The 25,107-nt window shown below is 34.2% G+C and overlaps 1 protein-coding gene across 1 annotated transcript in view; it reads left to right on the forward strand.

The window, feature by feature from the left end:
* Window positions 1-25,107, forward strand: part of LOC113494552 (protein PF14_0175-like) — a 55,814-nt gene that overhangs the window by 3,861 nt on the left and 26,846 nt on the right. Inside the window, exon 2 of the mRNA XM_026872943.1 lies at window positions 14,361-14,748. Coding sequence (XP_026728744.1) covers window positions 14,629-14,748 — 120 coding nt within the window. The 5' untranslated portion in view covers window positions 14,361-14,628. The remainder of the gene's footprint in view (window positions 1-14,360; window positions 14,749-25,107) is intronic.

The raw sequence follows: 25,107 nt of genomic DNA on the forward strand, positions 1-25,107 counted from the left end.
GTCTTGATTCTTTAGACATCCTGCGATCATTAGAGCCAGTAATGATGGGAACTTCATAAAAACTAGTCCAGCGAGTGAGAAACAATTGGCTACGTAACCATTTTGTTCGTACTTTCGTTTGTAAAAAGTGTGTGTTAACACGAATCGTTATAACCGCAAATATTCGAACAACAATTTGAACAATCAATTACAAAGATTCCAACAAAAATCGTTATTTAAATTCGACACGTCTCGTTAACGAACAATTATCCGTATGGTGACGAGCATCTGACATCACTCTGGGAAATAACTAAATACATTGCTGAGGAATTCGAAAAAACAATAACGGTTAGTTACTTTGGTATTCTGTAATTATGTACTGAACATTGGATGGATTACTTAGCTGTGTGGTTGTTTCCAACCATGACTCAGATCTATTATTATGCAGATTTTCTTCGGTCATGCTTCATGTCTTTCAGTTGTGAATTGCTGTATTATATTAAAAAATTCAATAGCATAAAGAATAAATTAAACTTGGTTGATTGGGTGGTAATATTAGCAAGTGTTAATTGAGTCAACAACCTTTCTCCATTATTTCTCGCAGCACTTAGCGAGCTAAGGACAGTGTAAAATACTGTCGAAATCACCACAATCGTTTGCACATCTGCCCGATATGGTGCAACTACGATGGAAGTGTCGAAACTCGTTCAAACAGCTGTATCAATGGAATACTCGAAATAGACTCGTGCCAAATACAGGAAACAGACCATTGTCTTCGAAAGTTCTTTGCATCTTCACAATGGGATGCTTATCTAAGAATTCCCTTTTCTTGGAATTTTACAAATGGCCACTGATTACATGTTATATTTCTCGCTTTCTTATCTGCGACTGATAACAGGAATATTCGTGCGTATTTTAAAATATCCTTTAATGCATCTGGTTTTTTACCGACGCCATTATGTCTGGGCAGCAAGATGTGACTAACACCCTCATAAAAAAATCTCGCATCCTTTTAACAAGTAATTTTCACTATCTTTACGATAACGAAATAAAAATTAGCGTTTGTATGTTGGATCCTCTTACTTAAGGAGATACATTATAAACTGAAAATACGTGCTACAAATATAACACTATTTTTCAGATAATAATTCCAGGCTATAAAAGTCCCACTGGCACAAGGCTCCTCCCATGCAGGAACATTAAGTCTTAGAATAAAAAAGAAAGTTCGTCGGGACCAAACCCGCACCGCGTGCAGACGAATGCATTCATCGAATCGCAAAGTTACCACGACATTATTTTTCATGGGCACGTATTTAATCTTGAACATTTTCCTTCATGGTATTAAATGAATTATTTCTGCTTATAATTATGCGAGAAGATAAACAGCTGATTCATTCTTATATTTCCATTCATTAACGTGCTAAGAAATAAAATTCGTTCGTACAAAGATTTATTGTACATAAACTCAATGTTCATCACTAATTAAATGAGGTGGTCACTGTGTAATTACAGTGTTGCAATTAGGGACGAAAGTGTTGCAAGTATAGTACGCACTGTGGTAACACAACTTGTTTTGTTTTTTTGTGCGTGCGTTTATAGTTTTCATAAAGTAGTTTAAATTGCCCCGATTGTGTAGTAGCCATTGTACCAAATGTGTTTTTTCTTTTTGTTTCCATTTAAACTAGGTTGTGTTTTTCTAAGCATTTTAGATGGATAAAGGTGATTTTAATGAGCAATATAAATTTTATCAACTTTAACCTGCTTTAATTTCCGTAAATGAATTTCCAATATCATTTATGTAAAACATTTCTGAGAAAGATAAAAACGCGATGGTATCTAAGGAATTTTATATTACGCTTATGAAACAAGGCCAGTTTTCGATTAAGCACAAACTTGAGATAACAGTACGGTCCTACGCATTCCATGACATGTTTCTATGCTCACGAAACGCATGAGCCAGCCATAACATGTATTGTGCAATGTATCAATAACAACAAAAGCAAGGTCGTTTGTTCGGCTACAATGGAATTTGTGCGAAGAATATTTTATTCTATAGGTAAATCTGAAATAGGGTTGACAAATTCTAAAGCTATTAAAAGAATACTCGATTGTTACACACCGTTGTGGAGTAACTTAGAAAGGCCCTCGGTTATGATGGATATTTATTGAGCTAAAGCAACCGAAAAGTAGTATCTAGTTTTTAGTGTTAATTTTAATAATTGCTTCAAAGTCATTTATAGACTGCCAGTAACATGTAAAAAGAACGTTTATAGTTCTCTTATCGTGATATAAATCAGTAAACTAATTCAGTAATACAAGTGTGAACTAAAAGTTATAAAAAGTTTTAATATCTGAAGAAATTCCACAGTTTATTGTTTCTTTTTATATCCAGTTAGAGTATCGGTTACATTGATGTTATTATTCTTATGTAGAGTATTGCATAAGAACGTGTACTTATTAACACGTGGATACCAGGGCTTGTAGGAAAGTTATGTATTTAGAATCACTGAAATAATAGAATTTGAATGTATTCAGAGTATCTTCATTTATAGAAAAAATGGCATCATTCTTATTCTATTCGTGATTACGCTTAGGAACTATGGCATTGTGTCAGTCCTCGGCTGTATAGGGGCGTGACGTAGCTACCCTGATAAATATATGTACACTTATAGAATACAAGAGTAAATTATGCTCAATGTTTCCCGAAAAGCATAGCAAACCAATTCAGTGGTCTGATGACCACTAACAATATGTTTTTTATTTTTTATGCATGATTTCAAATATAATTCCGAATACAACCCTGCGAAGGTTTTTTAAAAGAATGTCTTTAATATGTATTTAACTGGCTTGTATCTCGGTCTCATGGCCCGATCGATCACGAGTAGTCTTACAAAACATTGATAGTATGCACGCCTTATCTGAACCAATCTATTTGATCTAACCAACAATATGCCGCTAATTCGATCTAAAGTTATCTGAAAATGATTGATGAGCATCTTAATCCGCGATTAGTTTGCAATTATTATTTATTTTCGGAAGAACCTTGATGAATTCTATCTTTTTAAGTTTAATTATGATGTAATTAACACAAATTACATACACATTTAGAAGTCAGGTTTTTTTAGACGGAAGAAATCAATGCATCACGTGATAAATGCATGCTTGCATCATAATAATATCAAATTAACAAATTATTAGGACTTTTACGGAAGCGAGCACCTAGTCCTAAAGTCATTATTTAAACGTTTTAAAAGAGGTCGAAATAAAAATTGATTTTCAGATAATGCGCCATTATTTTGTTCAATTTTCAAATATATAACTACATTAATTCTTTAACATTTGCGATAGTTATCAAAAGGTTAAAAAAAAAGTATTTATCTGACGAGTACAATGCTTCGGAACTTAGTCATAGATAATTATAATAACTACTGATTTCACACTTATTTTGTACTTTTGATATGAACGTCATCACTCAAAGCAATTCAACAGGAATTCCAAGCAAATTGTTATCTAAACATGCTTATCGCGCTTATCAAGACATCTTTGCGTTATCTCTTGAGTGCACAATTGCAGTGTTAATAAAATTATAACACGTTGATAATATGACAAAGAAAGGCGTAAAAATAATTATAACCGCTCGGAACACAATGAAAATATTTTACATCTATGTTACATTGTAAGGAACACAACGTTATGGTAATTACAACAAGAAGATAGTTCTCGGGGTCTTATCGTTATCAGAATTCACCAAGTTAGTCTTTAGAAAACTAGTTATTTATTGGAGCCGTCAATCATAGTTGTGACTTGTGCTATAACAGTTTTCTCACCCGTATTTATCAAAAATTCTCTGAAAAATATATTTTTTGTGTTAAATGATATTGTAACACGCTTTGATTTAAAGAAATACATTATAAGTTAACGCGGTTGAATAAGACATAAGCGAATAAAACAGATGATTTACAAATTATTATTCGCCCGTATTCGATATTCCAATTTAGAACAGCCTCGTTCAAAGTTTATTAATAACATAATTGATTAAAACTTATTAGGAACGATACTTTCAACAGGAAAAGATGCACTGACCGTACGAGAGTTGTATTGTAACGAAAAATGAAATAGAAACCTGTTTAATTTGCCACCTATCCTCAGTGCCTAAATACAGTTAAATGAGTCATCAAATAAATTCAAACTAATGAGGTCAGTACTGACTAGTGACCATATAATTACTGATTGACTTGCCATTCCGAACATCATCATCAATTGGTTGGTCGATTAACATTTTAATTATATCGCCTATTTGTGCTATCTTACGATTGACCGGTATCTGATTGTCTAATCATTTATTATAGAGACATCAAAGGGAGATCCCGTTAGATAGCAATATATTTATTTGTTAAAGTAAGTATAGAATATATAGAACCGTTTTGTATTTATGAAAACCGATTACCATACCGAGGAGTCCACATACACAGTCCCAATTTTTTTTTTCTAAAAAAACCAGCTAGCAATAACTTAATTACCTCGTATAACTAATTTCAAACTTGAATATTTCATCCAAAATTAAAAGTGATACCAAGGATCGAAAACCAGTCAATTTCCTAGTATTTTCTGACTTGTTTATCCTGTAATTTGCGTCACACGGTCACACCTATTGTTAAGTCTTTAAAAAGCAGTAAAACGCCCCCACAGATAATTTGGGACTAGCTTTAGGCGATTCTGCGAAAGTGAAGATGCGAAAGTTCCCACGAGACTTGAAGTCTTCGTATACAAATGTATAATTAGTGGAGGGATTATCGAAAATTGGCCACCTGCTTGGACCATGAGACTGAATTGTACACCATTATAGACATAAAACAAGCACTTGACATTCAAAATTTTGTATTATACCCATCATTTGCACGTTGCACAGATTTCTTTTTAATTATAGTTGATTAGTATCGAGATAAGACAATAAGACAGTCTTCTATATTAGATGCAAGGTTGAGATCTGCAGTCTCTAGCCACGCCTAAATCATTTTCGTTTTAAATAACCTCGAAAGAATAAAATTTAGAAAACAATTTAATTGAAAACGTTTATCGAAGCTCTCTAGCAGAACTTAATAACCGTTACCTAAGATAAAATCAATGTAAAATTTAATATAATAATAAAAGCATGATTTCGTCACACAGCAGTTCGTTCCTAATGGATCGTAATCGTCCTGTGGTTTGTTACACCAATTTACTATCTAATAAACAAAATATTAAGTGGGTTTCACGATAACAAGTGTTTGTTCTACGGCTATTACGAAAATATAATTATTAAGACGAAGTTCGTTAAGATACAAGAAAACTAATAATCTAGCTTAGAATTAGTTAGTATAAGGCGTTATTAAAAGTGATCAGCGCTTTTAATAACGCCTTTAAAATGACCTTTACCTATCGGACAAAGAACCGACTCATTTGGTGTTGCCAATAGAATAATGTCAAATGTCACCACCGCCATCTTGGTTGGCTTCAGCTTACAAAACGAACATAAGTAGGCCTTGGACTACCGGAGAAACTAGAACACAAATCTAATTTGCCTACGCCCCGCGAAGCTTTTCAAATGCTTTGTCTGAATTTTAAAATTTATCAGAAAACAAGTTTCGTAAACAAGAAAAAACTGAATCGTGACCATAATACTAATAAACCACGTCGTATGAAAATATTTGTCTAATTGCCCAATTAAATTTGCGTCACCCCATTAACGAGCATTGTAGTAATCGCTTGTTTATTCATACTATTTATAACAAGTTGAAATAATAAAGACTAGACCATTTTTCTGGTTCGTGACGTCATTCACACCTGTGCAAACTGCTTTGGCGAGTGCGTAGCCGACTGCACTCAAGTTAAATGTAGGTTTTTCAAGTTTAAAGATTTACTTACCTTAATGTCTTTGTTTGTTAACTCGTGACGTTTTACGTTATTCCATAAAAGCGAACATGGAATATACTGAAAACGATAGAAATTTTAATGCTGATGACTCAATTCGCGTTTAGATTGGAATAATGCTTTTATGGAGCTTATCAATTCAGAACGACCCAGGGCGCAATTTAATTGCTTATTACCGTCTTAAATTACACGAATGCTAAATTCTAAAACTTTAAAGAGAAATGTCAGGAAGCCTTTTTCGAACTTGGAAGTACTGCTAACCAATCGTAGTTTGGAAACTAGGCGGTGTTCAATGCTCATAGAATCCGTAATGGCGCTCGAGAGTCGGAATGCCAGCATAGCCAGCCCACCATAAAAGCAACAACGCATGACCCGTTTTCACATGTATGGATATCCGGTTAGCTTATGGCCAAGAATAATGGGTGCATTTTAATGATAAATAGGAAAGGACTGAACACATTCCTTTGTAACCAGACAATGATCTTTTAAGTGAAACAGTGACACGTAACGTTACTGTTGATGGACAAGCAGCAATTAGTAAAGAACTTTACAAAACTGATTAAGTTAACTTTGACGGGAAAGTAAGTGGTACTAAATACACTGATTTGAATGTGAGTTACGAAGTGTACCGTTTTATAGTTGTACCAACTGTTACGACTGTTTTTACGATCAAAAATATGTACGTGTTATAACAGGAGTAAGTTATCGGAAAACGCTAGGACTTTATCGCTAGTAATAGCTATAAATACTTGTTCAGCATTATTGAAGACTAAAATACGACTGTTTGAAACTAGATTAAAACGAATTGAAACCAACGTACTCGTAAAGTTCTGACTGAGGTTGGTAAGCGATGACACATCGTCAAAACTATTTATACGTCAATACCGAAAAAATCTGTACTCATTTAAATTATGGTCATTTAGCTTAATTTTAAAAACATCTTTAGGATGTCCAAAATAACTGTCATCCCACTAATTAGAATAACAAATAACGTCGAGAACTATGGAAAAAATGTGTCCCAATCAACTGGAGATCGTCATATTTGTTAACTTGTTTGTTATATTTTTTTCCCCACTTACACAACATACTTGAGGCAAGTTTTTGTGAAATATGTAATTAAATTCATACGTAATTGTGGCTGTACGGGTGTCATTAATCTTTCGTATTAAGATAGCATGCGTAGCGATATCATTTAGAGTCGGTCAACTATCGATTAGTGGTCTCGTTTTATTTAGAAATGCCTTACTTATAATTGATTGAGAACTTTTGCCAGTGTGCAACTAGAAAATATGTACAGTAACCTTATTCGGGATTGTTGGAATACTCTTTAAATAACCAAACGCTTTTGGTATTAACAGTCTTCTCGAACCAACCTTTATTTGTTTACTTTACCTGATGCATTGAATAAGTTCTTCGCAGTATTTTTGTGCTTTGTATTGGAATAACAAGATGAGCTCCCAACAGTGACATGATAATAATGTCCAAAATGTAATGAATCTATCACACTACAGGTAGCCATATTTATTTTTGTACCCTTTTCAAATGAACCAACAACTTGTATTTTACTAACTTTTTACATACATTTTGCGCGACAAAAACGCAATATACCAGAGTCATACTTTACAAAAGGGACATCGGAAATATGTGTGGAATGCCCGAGTCAGGGCACAGGTAACCGGGAAGACCATGGACCATCAAACAGGTTTCGCTTCAAACCTTTTTTTGTGTCAGACACTTTAATTTATTAGTTAAGCTGCTATTAAAATTATGGGTGCTTAATAGGTGTTTTGGCTTTCAATTTGGTGTAAAATTGTCAACATGTGTGACATCGTTATCATGATTGACGAGTTCTTGGCGCCTTTTCGTAGAGGACAATTTTTTCCTACTTTTTACATTGTTCGTCGTAGTTATTTGACTTATTTTTGTGTCTGAATGTAGTTGTAGACAGTAACTTTGTTTACATTTGCCATTTTTTTAGTATGCCTTATAGAATTTGCATATCCTTTTCTTAGATATGTTTCGCAACTGACCACTTGTCAAAAACCAATGGCGCCACATTGAATAGGTATTTAATTCATACCGAATCCGGATTAAATGTATATGGTTCTTGTGCTGTAATAAAACAACAAATCAAGTAACAAAGCACTCGATAAATCTTAATAAGGCAAAAGTCGTGACTGGCCTATTTGTGTTCAAGGTGTATGAACAAAATCGAATGGACAGCGGTTTTTGACAACGTCCTGGACTTAAAAATCTTCAAGGGTAACCACACACATACAGTTACGACGTGTCGTTCGTGACCTAGGCATTTGCTTTTCAATCACAAGTAAAGCAGATTGGAAATGGCATTCCATTTGACAACTCAAATATGTCAGACGACAGGCCAACTTTTTACTTTAGAAGACATAAATCACAGGTGAAATGTGGTATCTATCTGTTATGTCACGTTTTTTTGCTAGATCTTTATCCACTTGACTGGTCGACCGCACACGATGCAGGGAAAGGAACATTATTATGCGTAATGTACCCCATGCCCATAAAAAGAAACGGGTAACATTAATAAGGTTTAGGCTATACGGGCAAGATAAAAGGCGTATTTTGTGATAGCGGTGCGGGTGTGGTTACCAGTGGACCTTGCGAAAATGAATGTAGGAGTAAAATTTTAAACATAACACCTGAGGAATGCAGTCCCTTTAGCATTACTTGAAGCATTCATGCGGATCAAAATACGTGGGCGACGTTTTTTGCTCGTCAAGTTATGCCGCGTTTGACGTCAAGACGGATCTTGTTGCGGAACTAGATGCAATGCAGTTATGAGAGCAGCATAATGTGGCGCCGTGCTGACAAGACGGACATCAGATCGAAAACATAATTAAAATCAAATAATGCGTACACATACATATACAAGCCGTACATGTAACGTTACATAAGATCTTCGACCTGATTCCTTTTAATTTCGATCACCCAGAAAAAAACATTCCAATCATAATCGAAAAATTCATAAGCACTACGGACAGTCCGCAGACGAAGCCGTACACGAGCAGTTTAATAAGCGCAATTAATGTTTACGATCGAAAATTAGATATTGCGGAAACTGCTGTGGATATTTTTTATCTCGCACCTGACCTCCGTGGTCGTTGAACTTGAAGCTTTAGGCTTGACGAAAATATCACGTAGACCGAACGGCGTTACGTCACGCGTCGCCGCTCGTAAACTAAGTAAGATTGTGGAGTCAATCACTGTAGCTCATCGAGAGAGAAATAATGGATCGAGAAATTTCTCTCGATCTTATTATCCGTTGCGTGTTTCGTAAACGTTTTAAAGGGTTACATCAAATTGTGATTATTGTTAATTGTCAGTTATACTTGCTTGCTTCGTTGCATTTTTAAGTATGCATCCGAGCATGATTTCATTTTTCTCTTTATGTAACGCTGGGTTTATGGCTGCTATAATAAGTGGTACGCTTATCAGCGTCGACGTGGTTTTATTTTTAGTACCGCCTCGCTAATGTTTCTCATCACTGAGGACCATAACGCCTGATGTAATTACAATTTATTTTTCCGTGACTTCTCGATTCGGGATGGTGGATTTAAGTAATGGACGGTCGGGGATAGCGTTTGTAAAATGACTCGTCTTTATTGGATGTAATGTGAATTTCAAGCACATTATCTGTTATTACCAGCAAAAACAAACAGTTCGGTTCCATTATACTTTTTAAGAAGCTCGTAATATAATATCATTTTAAAGATATCCAATGGTGATGTTATATTATGAGGATCCTTACATTCCTCGCCTCGTAAGTAAAACTTTTCAAATGATTATTAGTGATTGATTCAGCGTATTCGATAAAACGAAAATTCAAGTTTTACTAAAATAACCAAATGACTTGAAGAATTTAGGATTTCAAACATTTATTACTTACAAGTTATTGTAAGAGACACCGTTAAGCTACAATTTTTTGTATCGTTCGTTGCGTGTTTGGCTAGCATTAATTTGTTATCGTTGCGTGCTGTTCCAGCCGATTGGTCTCGCTATGCTGGCCCCTGGACCTGCAGCTTCAAACCTACGCTCATCTGCATATCCAGTTAGTGTTTACGGTAGATGCGTCGGTATTTGGGACGCTGGACTTTCTTTTGTCAGCCATGTTGCTACTGTATTAATTAGACAGTAGGTATTGTTTGCATCGTCCTCAATTTCCGCACCTTTTTTGTTTTCAATTTGGTTAATTTGTTGCGTTTTGTTTTGTTTATTGCTTTATGGTTCTGTTTAATTTGTTGCCGTGATTTAAATACTGGTTGAGTAGAACTTTCAACATTTATTATTTTCGCCATTTCTTGCTTCATTCGTTTAACATTAACATTCATTTTAATATTCCATTGACACAAAAATTATACGAAGATATTTTTTTGTAAAGTATGTCTTATTTGTTGCTTTTTTGAAAGTCATTTGATCTAGACATATCGCACCATCTCAAGAAAGTAACGGTTCGATATGGATACAATTTAATTGCTACATTGTATCAATTAATCCCGTTGACTCAATAAAACTGTGTGAGAGATGTCGCCCAGAGATCCTCGCATTCAATTAAACTTCATCAAAAAGACCATTTGGACTTAACCGTCTCATTATTCTTATGGAAAAAAGTGACGGCTAAATTATTTGTTATCATTTGGTTAAATTTTACGCAGTTGTGAAGAAAATCTTGATTCGCCAGTGGCATATCAGTGATACCGATAAAATTAACGATAAACAGGATATCTAGTTTCGCAGTACAATAACCATCAAAATAAAACAGTGAAGCGATCGATTCCATCCATTTCCTGTCGCTTCGCCTTGCTAATAACTAATAATTGAATCATTACGGACTACATGCGTTTGCGTGTTCGTACACAATTCGGTTTCCTGAATAAGGGGTGTATTATCATATTTATATAAAGTGTAAGGCGTTTTGGAGTCAGTTCGGTTCGTGACCGGGCTCGTGAGCGCACTTCGTGCTGTAAAAAGGAAATGTGGACCTGAAGATTCGGAAGTGTTAATTGTGTTGCGTGTTATGTTGTCCTGGTACTTTTACTGCGCCATTTATTTTATTTAGTGAGTACTTATTTTTTGTATATGATAGATGTTTGACTTAATTCCCATAAAACATCGGTGTTTCCGTATCATATACCTTTTAAAAAATCTTAAAAAATGATTCTAGCTTGACTTTAATTTTCGGTTATGTAGGTATTATTTAATGTTAATCTGTATTTCATTTCTTTTAAATGTATTTTCGTAATTAGACTCATCCACCTATAAGTATGACTGACTATCTTTAGCAATTGCCCAAAGATAAGAGGAGCTTACTGTTTTAAACAACATCATCATAAATTGAGCACTTAATTTTGAAGTGTTTACAATACCTAAAAGATAACATTATCAGATAGCAGTAAACAAAACGGACTTCCCATCAACATTGAACAGTAAAACCTCGTAGGAAAATACTAAAATAGGCAACAAAGTTTCTATGGAAACGTCCTTCAGGTATAAAGGCATAAAGAAACGTTAACAATACCACGTTGTATGAGATTGCGACATCAATTAAAACGAACTCTAACTATATTGACGTTGATTGTCCGCCGTGGGACTTGTGGCAAATGGGTTAGTGTTTGTATAGCCACTTTATGTAATAGTGCAATAAATGTAAAGAACATTCCTGATACTTGTTAGACGCTTGTTCAGATTGTAACCGTTTCTGAAATAGCGTAGAACGTTTATACGCTTTGCTTTCATAATAGAAGCAATCCTTAATAAATTCAAAGTTGTGTTTCTATAAATTTGATGTAATGTGCATTGAAAATATTTAGTGCTCGGATAGGATAAGCACCGGTACTGTGTCGTCAAATATTAACTTGATTATATCATATGTCAAGTCAAGTTAAGTAGGTAAAATTACTCTGAATAATCAATATCAAACATTTGCCCACTTACTTACGACCTCAAAACCATCTTTTCAAAAACACAAAACGTAAATGCAGCAATATTAACATGCAAATAAGCATCTAGTTATAAAGATAAGATTATGCAAAGATATGCTGTCTGTCGAAGGAAAGCAATCAAAGAATTCAAATTAGAAAGGTACAATACGATTGAGATTTACAACGAGTTTCGTCTAGTGATAGTAAAGGCGGAGTGTCTAATGAATTCTCATCACAACAATAAGGTTTTTAGAGTTCCTTTCAATTCAAACATTTACATACTGCATCTACTTTGACTGCTTGGAACTCAATCACTCGCGCCAACTGCGCGCTTGTCGCCAGTTCGATCCCCGCTGTTCTATTCTCGAAGCGAAACCGTTTCAAAACTGTTGTCTTTTTCTGAATATCACAATTTTCCTGTAACTTAAGCCGCGTGGTCTTTATTCAGTTCGAAAGAAATAAACTCTTAATTAACCAATTAATCTTCACTAAATCCTTAATCCGATTTATCAACTAGCTTTACAATACTACGGAACCCGACACTCACGGAACTCACTTTACCATTCACGTTTTTTACCGACTATCCATTAGGTAACCATGGTCATCGCCCGGTAGCTTTAATTCATCAACTCGACTTAAAGCCTATTACGTAACTGTTGTTATTTGTGACCACAAGTTTACAATCCCATCACGAAACGCAAATAATCTTTAAACTATAACTCACAAGGTTGAAAATCCTATGACATTTGGCATTGCATTGTAAAATGTGAATCATGCCATGCAAGTAAGCACTATTTAAAATTCCGTAAACCGTTCGAAATTCGAAACTGGCGTATTTACGGTAAAGACTGTTTTATATGGGACTCGTGCGCTGATGCATTCTTGTGCGCATTCAATTCTATGCATTGTGTACATACCCCATTAATGTAGATATACATAATTCTCTATGCATTAACTGTTTTGCATTTTCCAGATTTTTTCTCGACTCCCAACAGTGTATCTTCTCCACGATTTTTTCAGATCTTGGTCTGCAGGTATTTGGTCCATGGTTCACAAAAAAAAATCCTCCAATTATATCGGCAACTTGAAAGTTTGCCGAAATCATTATTATAAAGATTCTATTTTTACTTCTGTTTACGGAATTGTCATTTCACAAGAATATGATTCACTGTCACCATGAGACCTTTGTGCTTACTGCATTTCTCAGTATAACGGCTTAATAGTTCAACTGAGTGATTTTACACAATGACACAACAGAAAATAATGTACAATGGCTTTCGTATTAACTTTCCATATAAGGTGCGGATTATCTCAAGTAACGTTATAATCGTGATTAAGTCTCATATACATATCTATGAAAAACCCTGTACGATGTGTTGTAAATAACTTAGGAATAATACCAAAATATTTTTTTTTAGCACAAAATGTTACAATGGGTTTAAAAAAATAACTCACCTAACAAAACTTTAGTTTAGGTATTAACCTAGTTGTTATGATTTGTTCGTTTTCAGTCCTGCCGTCTGTAAAATAAATATTATTTAAAATTTATTAAATTTATCGAAGACTTTTTTCCGATCAATATCACAATCATCTTATGATTCATATTAACTTATATTTAAAGGGCTTCAGTTCCTATTCGTATTGGTCATTGTGAAATACATTTGATGCTATTTCATTGATAAGAGTATCGAGAAAAATCTAGTTTATCAGTTGAATCCGTATCAATATAGTAAGTTTAAAGTGCTAAGACGAATAAACTTAATAATGTATTTCACAATTTTACTCATGAGACTCACCTGTATTTGACTCCATGAAAAACTGTAGGAATATTATTGAATGAAGAAGAAATATGTATCATCGTGGTAAACAACAGACGATAATTACTAAGCAAATAACCTCACACTTTCTATAACATGAGTAACGTGAGTAGACAAGGTCATCATATCCGAGTAAATAGAACGGCTGTAACATTACTCTATCTCGATAAAAATCAAGACTATTAAAATACATCACAATGAAATCATCAACATACTTCACCTTTACGATCGATGCAATAATTGCACACAATGCCACCGATATCGATCAATCTCACATAATTGATTCGATCCAACCATCGATTGATGCCGCTTATCTAAATTACTCGAGTCCTTGTACATACAGTTACAACACATCATTTAAAAGTGGAGCAACGCAAAAAACTCAATGAGAACTGATGGGATAAAAACTGTGGGTTCAAAGTTACGTAACATGATAGTTTCTAAATATTAGAGCAATAAAACTGCAATTTGCGTATCGATTGCAAATCGGTATAACGTGATCGATATTATCATCCTAGCTGGCATTATAAAAACTCTCTAATGCCTATGATAATGATCTATGCAAAATTATTCATAGATATTTCGAATTCGATACAATAAACAAAAAAGTAATGTGATGTTTTTACCAATTTGAGACGTAAGGTCAATAGAATATAGGATTGGCATGTAGCACTATTGACTCATACGTTTTTTGTTGCAGGCTTACAGTCATCGAAATTCCGTCCGCATATTGACAACGGAAAAGACCTTGGTAGTCCGACGTTGACTTTGAACGCACAGCAACAGTAAAGCGCTGTCACTTGCGCAAGCGGTTCACCTACGACCCGATACGAAAGTTGAGTCTGGATTGAGAAACAAGGACGGCAAGAACTAGGTGACGCGCACCTGTGTGATGTGCCGGCAACATCACATTGATGTGCAGGTAGACGTCACCTGATTCGTCAGCAACTCCTGGATGAAGCCGAACCATGAAGTTCTCAACTGGCTCCAGCTCGAGCAGTCTTGCCAGCGATTCGCTGTCCAGGAAATCAACTCTATGCATCTACACAGAAGTCGATGCACCCACGATGCCGCCACCCTGCGAAAGAGTAAGTTATTTCACAAATGTACTCGATAATTTTGAATATTTAAAAATGTCGAAATCGATTATCGTAGGTGTTTTATGGTATAAATTGTGACAATCGTAGGCGCCTGACATGTGTTTATTCGGCAATAAAACCAAAAATGAAAGCTATCGCCCATAAAGGTAATGTAACCTTAATATTATGGGAGACCCAAGCACAGGCCAATTTGCTTTCGATTTTTCACATCCAAGTATAGTACATTAAACTTTCAATTTCGGACAACGATAATAATAATAATATCGCATTAACAAAAACAATGTAAAAAGCCGCATGTCCGGGTTGGAGAGTTCGGTACGTTTGGTCCACACGAGAGAAAGTAGCATTATCATCTCTGGCACAGCGGCTCGAGCCACCTGGTCCAATGTTATTTTGCAACACCTTGAATATTTATTTTTTCTCTTCGGTCAACCCTACTTGGTATCTGCTTTTTATGGCAGAAGCAATAAATCTTCATTAATATTTTTAAAATGACCGACCTTGTTGTTTTTGCCACGCGCCAATCTACCAAACGTCATCTTGAACGGCTATTATACCTCTTTTGCATCTCAGACGATACAACAATTGTTGAAGAATTTTATAATATTACTAAATATTTGAAGCGTAACGTTTCTTACAATTATTTTAATAGTTAGGTTCGGATTATGGAGTTACGTATTCACAATAAATCGTTACGTATCTCCAACCTTGAATTATCCGAAGCTTTACTTATTACAGAATGATTCACCGTCTTGACCGAGGCACATCGAACCATGTTCTTGAATTTTGACATTAAGGAGATTTACAATAAACCTTTGATTAATGGCTGGTACATCTTAAAATGGTACCGAATTGCCTAATACGTTGTTATTGTTACTTACTTTGTTATTGCAGTCCGGACGTTTGAAGTGTATTCATGGCATCCCACCAAGGTCGTCATTGTCTTAAATACCACATACGAAACGTTATTGCACTATTTCCACGCCTCCTCCACACCGATTTACTTCGCAATCTTCAACGTTATCGGTAATCTTACATTCAACCATTAATTACACAGCAAATGCATTGGCACTTACAATAATTTAGGATCTTAAATATTCGACCATGTATCATTGTCTTCTATTATATTAAATAACATCAACAATAAATTATCTACCATATCTGTTACGGCTATTATATCGTCAAAGTAATCTTCTTAATACTTTTTCCATTCAAGTGGTAACACAGTGGTCGAGATTTCAATTACCTCATACGACACTCGGCTATCACTTTCGCCGCGAACCTGTGGGCGTTCAATCATAGTATCAGAATTATTATCGGGTATTTATTCATCGTCTATTGTTCTCTCAACGGCTAATGAACTTTTACTACACGAAATATGAAAGTAACATTTAATGAGTGAGTTTAGAAAAGTGATCGCTTGTAATGGACGTTATCGTTGTCATCTATTTGATGTTTATTGATGGTTTGTTTGCTTGTATATTGTTTATTGCTAGTTGCGTATTCGTGTGATTGAGTAACAGATTCGATTTTTGTTGGAGAAATCGTCTTGAGAATTATACAACTGTCACGATGCTGTCTGTCATTCAGGGATCACAAATTGATTTCTGTCATGAGATAATTCACTGGTGTTATTGTTTTAACATTTCAAGTATTTGAAGCTCTGGGTTCTATTTACTTTCTCTTGCATGCTTATTTATTCCAAGACAGAATTATAACAGATGTCGGACAACTGGTTCAATATTTATACTTTAATATCGATCTACATGGAAATGTCTGGGCGTTTTCATTTCGTATTATCTTGGCCTTCGATATAGATTAGTACTGCAAACGTATCAGCGCATATAATTGCAATATTATTGGTGGAAAATGACATCACTTCTCACCGCACCTTGATAATCATAAGGTCATGCATTCCTTCATTTAACAACAAAATTAAATATTAAATTTAACATAGATTAACTGATTATTTAAAGAAATACGAAGTTCATTTTTCCTTTCCGTAATAACATACGCAATATCAAAGATTATGCAAGAATAAATCCAATAATCCATTTTTTAGTCGTGCCGTATCAATGATCGCGTTTCTGTATTGCGTAGACGAGTATACATCAACCTGTCACTGTACTATTGTGTTCATTGAACCCACGTAACTTGTAGCTTCTTGTAACTACGACGCACGTGGACTTCGAAATACCTTTTAGGTCGATGCTTCAATTATTACAACAACATCATGACTCGATACTTTGTCAACGATCGTACTATCGTCACTTTTTCTATCCACTCAATTAGGGAAAGCAAAAGACTTGATTCGAGTTGTCTTTACTTGTAACGAAAACCTCAATTTACGAATATTTCCAACGGCTTTCATCTGCGACCTTAGCTCCGTTCTGCTTGTTTATCGGACTGTATATTTACGCTCCTTTTATTTCATAGTTATCTGATACGAATTCGTTTACCACAACGTTTTGGTCTACCTCATTGTGCACACTATTGTTGACTATTGACTGCGGTCTCCGTCCCACACATCGATAAACAATGCATATCGATTTATTGATATTGATAGTCTTATCTGCCATTGTGCTTATACCCGATAGTACAATACAAAAATGGTTTGTTTTCTTGCTGATCGCTATTTTATATTATTATTCCATTTATAGTAAATGCCTTTTAAGATTCCTGAGGGGTAACACTGTAAAGATAACAAGCATTTTTCTCTCACAGGAGCACATAATTTCCTTAAACGATCGACTCCTATTCGCTTTGGAATCCGCTCGCACCTGGCAACGAGAACAGGAATGTTCGCATTCCTCATTGTAATCTCTAATTCCATAGCTATCGGGCCATTATTTTAATAAGCTTTTCAGTGCTGTAATAACAGTGCCGCCGCGTCGCGTGATCGTCCTTGAGTGAGGCGTGCACAATCGCACGATTCTTTTTCTTACAGTCGATAGTTACATCAACTTGTGAGATCGTTACCATAGCGTATTGGAAATACTAAGAATTTCATCTGGTAAAAGAATTTTCTGTCATTGTCTCAAAAGTGTGGGAAACGTATTATGCTTAAAAGAAGTAGTTTCTTTTCTCTGAATTAAGATACGGTTTATCTCTTTGTTTGGATGTGTAGTTTCTTCTGTGTCCAATTTGTAGATCACGTCTGTGTTGATCTAGCGTAGTATACGTTGTACCTATTGTACCCATGTTTGCTATTTTCACGGCTTGTTTAACTCCACTATCAATACTTTCATCTGTATTAACCTCACGTGACCTCATTATATTGTTTGTCTTGTTCTGTTGTTCGCGTATGTTATGCGTTTATCTTAGCACTATTATGTGTTGTGTGTCATCAACATTTACATTTATTCATGCTTTCTCTAGAAAGGAAATTCCCTGCTTAAGTAAATATGTAAACATTCTATTCGTATGCAAGTCCTAGCTGCGTTTTGCTCTACATTCATTAAGTCTATTTATCATGCCTATTGTACCTAAGAAGCTTACAAGCATACCAATGATTCCTGAATAACTATTCTAAAATATTTAATTATGTTTATTGATAAACTTTCATTCTCATTAACAAGTCAATCCTACAAGTTTAATTTCTCCATACTCAAAAGTATCTTCTTGTTTTATTCACAACAAAATAGTGATAGTTATTAACTTAATGATACCCGTATCGTGACTAAACATAAATGTAATACTAAAATAAATTCTGCACTTTAATAGTAATCTCACGATCTCCGTAACGAAACTGATTTGTAAACCCGTTTACGATTTAAAACTAGACTTATTACTGTATTATAACACGATCTTTTAACTTAATTAGCTCATTCGAGTAACAATATAATTATTGTTACTGTGATTAAATTTAATGCTGACATTAACAATCTCAACAGAACTTGAAAAAAAAAATGCTTTTAAAAGCAATGTCTTCATGAACATAGCTACGCGGCTACGCTATTAGAAATCTTTGAAAAAAGAGATTCCGTTGTCAGTTTCAGAGTAAAAAGATTAATCGTTTCATAACGTGAACATAACTTTTACTACAAAAAACATTCAGCTATCGAAAGATTTAACCATTATAACAAAATTTGAGTAAAAAACTGACATTTAGCGTATCTAATTTCAACTTTATCATGTTTTGTTAGACTACGAATTCATCGTACTTTGAAGTATAAATAGGTACTTTTGGTACTACTATTACTTTTTGATAACATTAAAATCGACAACGACAGGCCAGATAAGACCATGTCACTGCACATTGAAATACAACCATAAATTACGGGTTATCTTGTTGATTGTCAGTTTAGGGTTAACAAACGTTAATTTATGTAGAGATAAATCTAATAATTGAATATTACACGAATTTAATAAGACAGGACGCCAATCACGGCTAAAGGTTACGCACACAATATTCGATATAGTACGAACTGCTTGGTTGTCTAAAATGCCATCCGAAATTACAGTTGCCTAATCAATTTTAATGAATAGAACATTATAGACAAGTGCCTAACTAAATTCTAAGACCAGCAAAACCTATAATTTGTAGTGGCATTTTAAAGGCAGTATTTTACTAACCATTGTTAAGCATGTAGTTCGTCAAGAAACTCGACAATCAAGATCAATAACTGCATAAACAGATGTTTGTTGAATTTGAAGGCATTGAAGCAAAGCGATGTAACATGTGAACGTGTTTTGACAGGAATGTTAAACGTATACTTATGCCGAGTGCTCACGCAATAGCCGATGTCAACATCTCCGTAATTGTAGTTTGCAATATCACGAATCTCAAATGTTCTTGATGGAAGTCAGTAATAAGCACCTTAAGGTCACCGATAATATTTAATGCTTCGGTAGAGCATAGATGCATAGTATGACAAACCTTTGGTAAACTTTTGGTTTCTACCAAACAAAAGCCATTAGATTTCACGGCTGTTTCTTGTAAATCGTATTATTACTACAATCCACGAGTGCCAACTACAATTATCCCTTGAGATTAACAAGTTCTGTTTCCTTCTCCGCAAATCTATTCCCAGTTTGAAATTCTGTCTTCCTAATATTATCTTTAGCGTCATTTTCATCTGAGCTGTCACAGTGATTTCACACGTGTCTTTTAGTAACTCGCAAAGCAACATCGGGAGGTGAACCCGTGCATTACGGTGTTTAGTTACCAGTACCCCTATTGTAAGACATTCATTTGCAAATGTGGGCCTTTCCGGTACACTGCAGATGTTCACGTAAACGGTTTTAGTACCAGCATATTAGGTGTTAAGCAAGTTTTTGTTGCAAGTCCTCTGTACAACTTTCTTAAAAACCATAAGTTGAGTGTATGAATGTCTTCATTCTTTTGTATCACCTTTAAACAGTAGGTAATTGATGTCCAAGTTTAGAAAAACGTATAGTTATTTTTCGGGCAGCTAAAACCGCCAAGTTTAGATTTTTATAAAATCTACAAGTCTGTTATACCCATCTTCTAAAGGCTTTCTCCAAAGATATTCAGTTCCAATATGTCGCCAGCAAATGAGTTCAACAAGCCGTCAAACACAAACACTTATAATCTCGTATCTTCACGCTCATGATTGTGGAGTCTTTCGACATTTTCTTCTACGTTTCACAAGATGGCGCGCATCACAATGGTCTAGTGAAGAAATAGATCGCTTCAGATAGTGCAGCTGAATGAGGTCTTAAGTGTGGGACGAAAAAGTATCTGATGTCCAGCAGGTCATGGTACTTCTATTAAATATAAGGAACAGAGCAGAAAAAAAGGAATTTAGAATATCTCTCTTACAATTCGTTAAAAGTCTAACGAAATGATCAAATGATCCTTAGAAACAGAGACTTATCCAACGTAGTCTCGCAGCATTTTCTTGAACGACAAAACTAAGAACATAAGCATATTAATGCTGTAAAATAGAAATCTGAACTAAACCTTATCTGTCTGTCCACATATCAGTACAGCGTACACACATTTCTCAGTAATACCAGTTTCTCGACGCGTTCTTATTCCAATGCAATTTCACGCTGATTTGCATGCGAGATCGTCATGTGACCTAATAAATAGATTCTACTATGTGTGTCCATCTTATATACCGGGCTAGAAACTAGACGCGGCAAGCAAGCCAGTGGGTAGTAGTGGCAAGCTGTGGTTCAATAACGACCCAACCATAAATATGTTTAAAAGTCTCTAGCCATATAAATTAGAATTACAAATTGCTCATTCCAATTTGCGGTTAGTGTTTAATAGGACAAAACTAAACGCATGTAATTCGGTACTGAGTTAAACTGTTTCAGGTTTGATGATTCATAAAACGTCAAGATGAATTCTGTAAAATGTGAATTATCGAAAATTTTAATGACGCGTTTTGATATTAAATAATTCCCTTTAACTTTGCTATGATTAATTTTATTCATCCACATAAATTCGTAATGCAAACGAAGCGAGTTAACTAACAGTAATTAATGACAGTCAAAATTACACTAGATGGCTCTCTATTTAAACCACTCGTATGGCTCCTAAATGCTACTAAAACAATATGTCAATTATAAATCTTGTCTTACTCATCATAACTACTCAAAGTGAAAACTGAACTTCAAAAGAAGGTTACTTAACACAACTTTAAAAGACAAAACAGTATAGAAAGAAACTAATCGATAATTTTAAACGGATCCAGTCTTCGAAGCCATGCAAGTTACGTACGCTCCACATACATATTGTATAACCATACCATTTAATACTTAACATACATACCGGTTACATTTTTTCGTAGAAATAATTTCTAACAAGTGAAGCAGTTATAATTTAATCAATGGAAAGTATTCGCAAAGCCAACGTCCGTTAAATGTGCAAAGAAATAAGTCCCTTCATTATCGTGTTGTATTGAAATTGCTTACTTTTAATTTACCTTTCAAAGTACTAAATAATTTGAAAATAGGTCACTATTAATTATAGCCATTTTAAATATCAACATTTATCTGTATTTTATGAGTTTTTAATTCTCAATGAAATAATCGTTAACTGTTTTTTAGAAGCTATCCCATTATAATTCGAGTAAACAAATGTAGAGATTCATTATGACACTAATTTGCGAGACTCTTTTGTTTCATTCGAAAAAATGGTATTCAAGATGCATATTCACAATATTGTTACGCATAAAAAGAGTATCTATTCCTTATCCTAAAGAAATCTAATACACCCGTCATCAACACATAAAAAAATTACACAAATAAATTTCAATTCTAAAGACACTGAAGGCAAAACCCATACATTCTCAATAACAAACTTTATGTGTTACAGTGAAATTTAAAGTGACGGTATTCCCCTCATACTAGTTGTGTTGTCTTTGATTTTTTTAGGAGGGTCCATTCGGCCCCTAAAAGACCACGTGTTGTGTTCGTCAAAATGGATAGATAACGGAAAAATGTCGTTTGGGGAATTAATTTGCATAGGCTTTGAAACAAGTTAATTTGACACCAAGAACTAATAAATGAGGAAATATCGTATTGAGGTGTTGAAGAGAGAAAAGCATATACGCATTACATTTAATAAGTAGGCATAGTTTATTAGAAAATATTCATTAGATGTCCTCAATTCGAATACTTAATACTGCACTAAAAATTCTCCAAGCCGGTCCATTTCTGCCATCGCCAGTCTACCTAGCGCAAAGGATCCCGTTATTCAGATTTTAACGTCCCATAAAACTATACTTATTACAGATCTTAAAGTTTAGTATAGGAACCGGTGAACAGTTGCCTTGGGCCCAACTGGCCTATTTAATAATCAACAAATGCACGTGTACTGTGCTGCCATGAATAAATCTTGCGAAATCATAACATTTCGATTGGACTACATGAAGCTTAGAGACAAATTGTAATGTTTAAGGTGTTGTTTAATATCTCTCACGAAGAGCAAAAGAAACAGGAGACATGCATAAACAAAACGAGACCTAGGGGTTAATCAAGCTAATGATTTTGATTATTGTTAGTTTCTATGAAATCGTTTCTTTATTTACATAGTTGCGATGGCAACAAACTTATTCATGAATTTGTCTGTAGATTATAAATGAAAAGATCTTTAGGCATTTGTATGTTTAACTTAGTTTATATCAAGTTCAAGATTAAGAAGCTTAAATAGAATTAATTTATTGAAGCACATAAATTTAATAAATTAATTCAATTTAAGCTTCTTAGTCTTGAACTTGATATTTTTAAAAGAATTTGATTTATAAACTAAGTTAATTTCAAATGGAAATCCTTTAAATAAGTTCAAAATCATAAGAAAGATGGCATGAGACAATAAAAAGCAAATAATTCCATCTACTATTCGAAGTTCACGACCTTCATAACAAAACCAGTAATCAAATGGGACTACTGGGTCCATGTAAACATCATGTATACTGTGAACCAAGCTCATGTGGTCGGAGAAAACTATCGAATATCAAGGTCGTATTCATGTGGCAATAAATAAACCATCATATTTGAACATACTGTAGTCATTAACCTCTTTAGTAAACAACTAATCAACAGCAGACGAAAAAATTACTGAGCTGGTTATAAAATTAAATCCTACGGGTATTAGAATGATATAGGAATATCTTTAAAGTTTAAATAAACTAACCTAACCAAGATGACACATTCATTTGGTTGTCAAGTTGCAGTAAAATATTAGCACTTAGACTTATAGTTCTGTCCAATATGTCCAAGTCTTTGTTAATGTAGGTCACATGGTTTCCGCCAATCCGTTTATGTTCCGAAGCTTAGCGTACTAAATTACTGCTTCAAACCTTTCTATAGTACATATTGACTAAACACACCTATTATTATTACACTACACTTCGTTTATGTGAATTAAGCTGTCTTTATTCCTGGTACATACAAGCTTTGCAACTCAAAATCCAACAACTTATTTTCGAAAATATTCTCAATTTTATACCTTATCTACTAGCGCTACTGATGAATCTTCATAATTGAGATTAAAACAGGCTACCGCACTTTAAACTTTCAATTCTACTTATCTTTTCATAAAAAACGTCATGTTTTTTTGGCTTACCCACTCAAAATAATTCAGGTTCCCTAATATGGTCGCCTTCACTCAAAACCACATGTTATATTTTACTGGTTTTGAGATTGAAACGGATAAGGCTAGCTTGAAAGTTTAAAAAAATGTCTAAAAGGTTTGTACATACTTCCGACCATACCAGGTTTTTGGAAATAATAGGGATGACGACAATTTTTTTTTGCAGTGTCCTTCTTGTAATTTTCTGTATAATAATGGATATGTAGGTATTTTTTTATTGGTCCCGCAAACAAAAATTTACCAATTTACAATGAATGCGCGTGACGTCACGATTGTGTATAAATTTTATCATATCGTTACGTCGTCACAAGCCCCCTCTCCTAAACTTCAAAGCAGTTAATCTTTGTCAATTATAGTTTTTCTGAAAAAGGAAAAAATACGTGTCTCATACTTTTCAATTAGGTATCTAACTGAGAGACTAATTAGATTTTTCCTTTTATACCCAGTCGTCATCCCTATTATCACATGGATACGATAATCAAGGAATGTTATTTGGTTGAATTCTTTACAAGAAAAGTTGTCGAGTTTCAGGAAATAACTGAAAAAAGTTTTTTTAAAAAGTATATATTTCGAACATAAAAAAAAACACTATCAAAAGGACTGAAGCTAAAGAAAATAAAGTGTCAATTAATTTAGTCTAATTTCTCTAAGACTTGACATTCTGTTTCGTAAGATTAATTTATTACACGACATTAATGATTATTAGATCATTATGTTTAAAGATCATAAATAATTTAAATTAACTAGTTCCTCATGCATGCATAAGGTTTCAGTTTTAACACGATACTTTCCTTTACATATTCGAAACTTTTAAGCGTGCTTCAAAAGCATGTGGGATTATATTTGTTTTATAATCGTCTGTTTATTGTGACTCATTGTTGAGGAAAACTATACAACAAATTCAATATTGTCTTAAGATTTTGAAACTTTAAGCCATCAATCGTATTCAGTTGTTTTTTATTTAGATTTTTCGTAGTTGTTATTAACAGATATGATTTCATACACTTTTATCGATCGTGGAAAGATTTACACTAAACAAGTTAATAAAGACAGTTCGATGACGGATTAATTTAAAAAAGCTTCACGAACATCAAATAATTTCAATAATCACTTTTTAATCATAAAATAAAATTTATGTAAATCTAGTTTTACTGGTCACGCTAACACCTGCCTCTGTTAGGAACATTAAAATTAGTTATTAATCAATTTAATGTTATAACAAGTAATTAAATACATGCTAATGTTGACAGTGAAATCAAGTTGACAACAGTATTATA

The sequence above is a fragment of the Trichoplusia ni genome, chromosome 5 (genome assembly GCF_003590095.1).
Source record: "Trichoplusia ni isolate ovarian cell line Hi5 chromosome 5, tn1, whole genome shotgun sequence".
NCBI classification, from domain to species: Eukaryota; Metazoa; Arthropoda; class Insecta; order Lepidoptera; family Noctuidae; genus Trichoplusia; species Trichoplusia ni.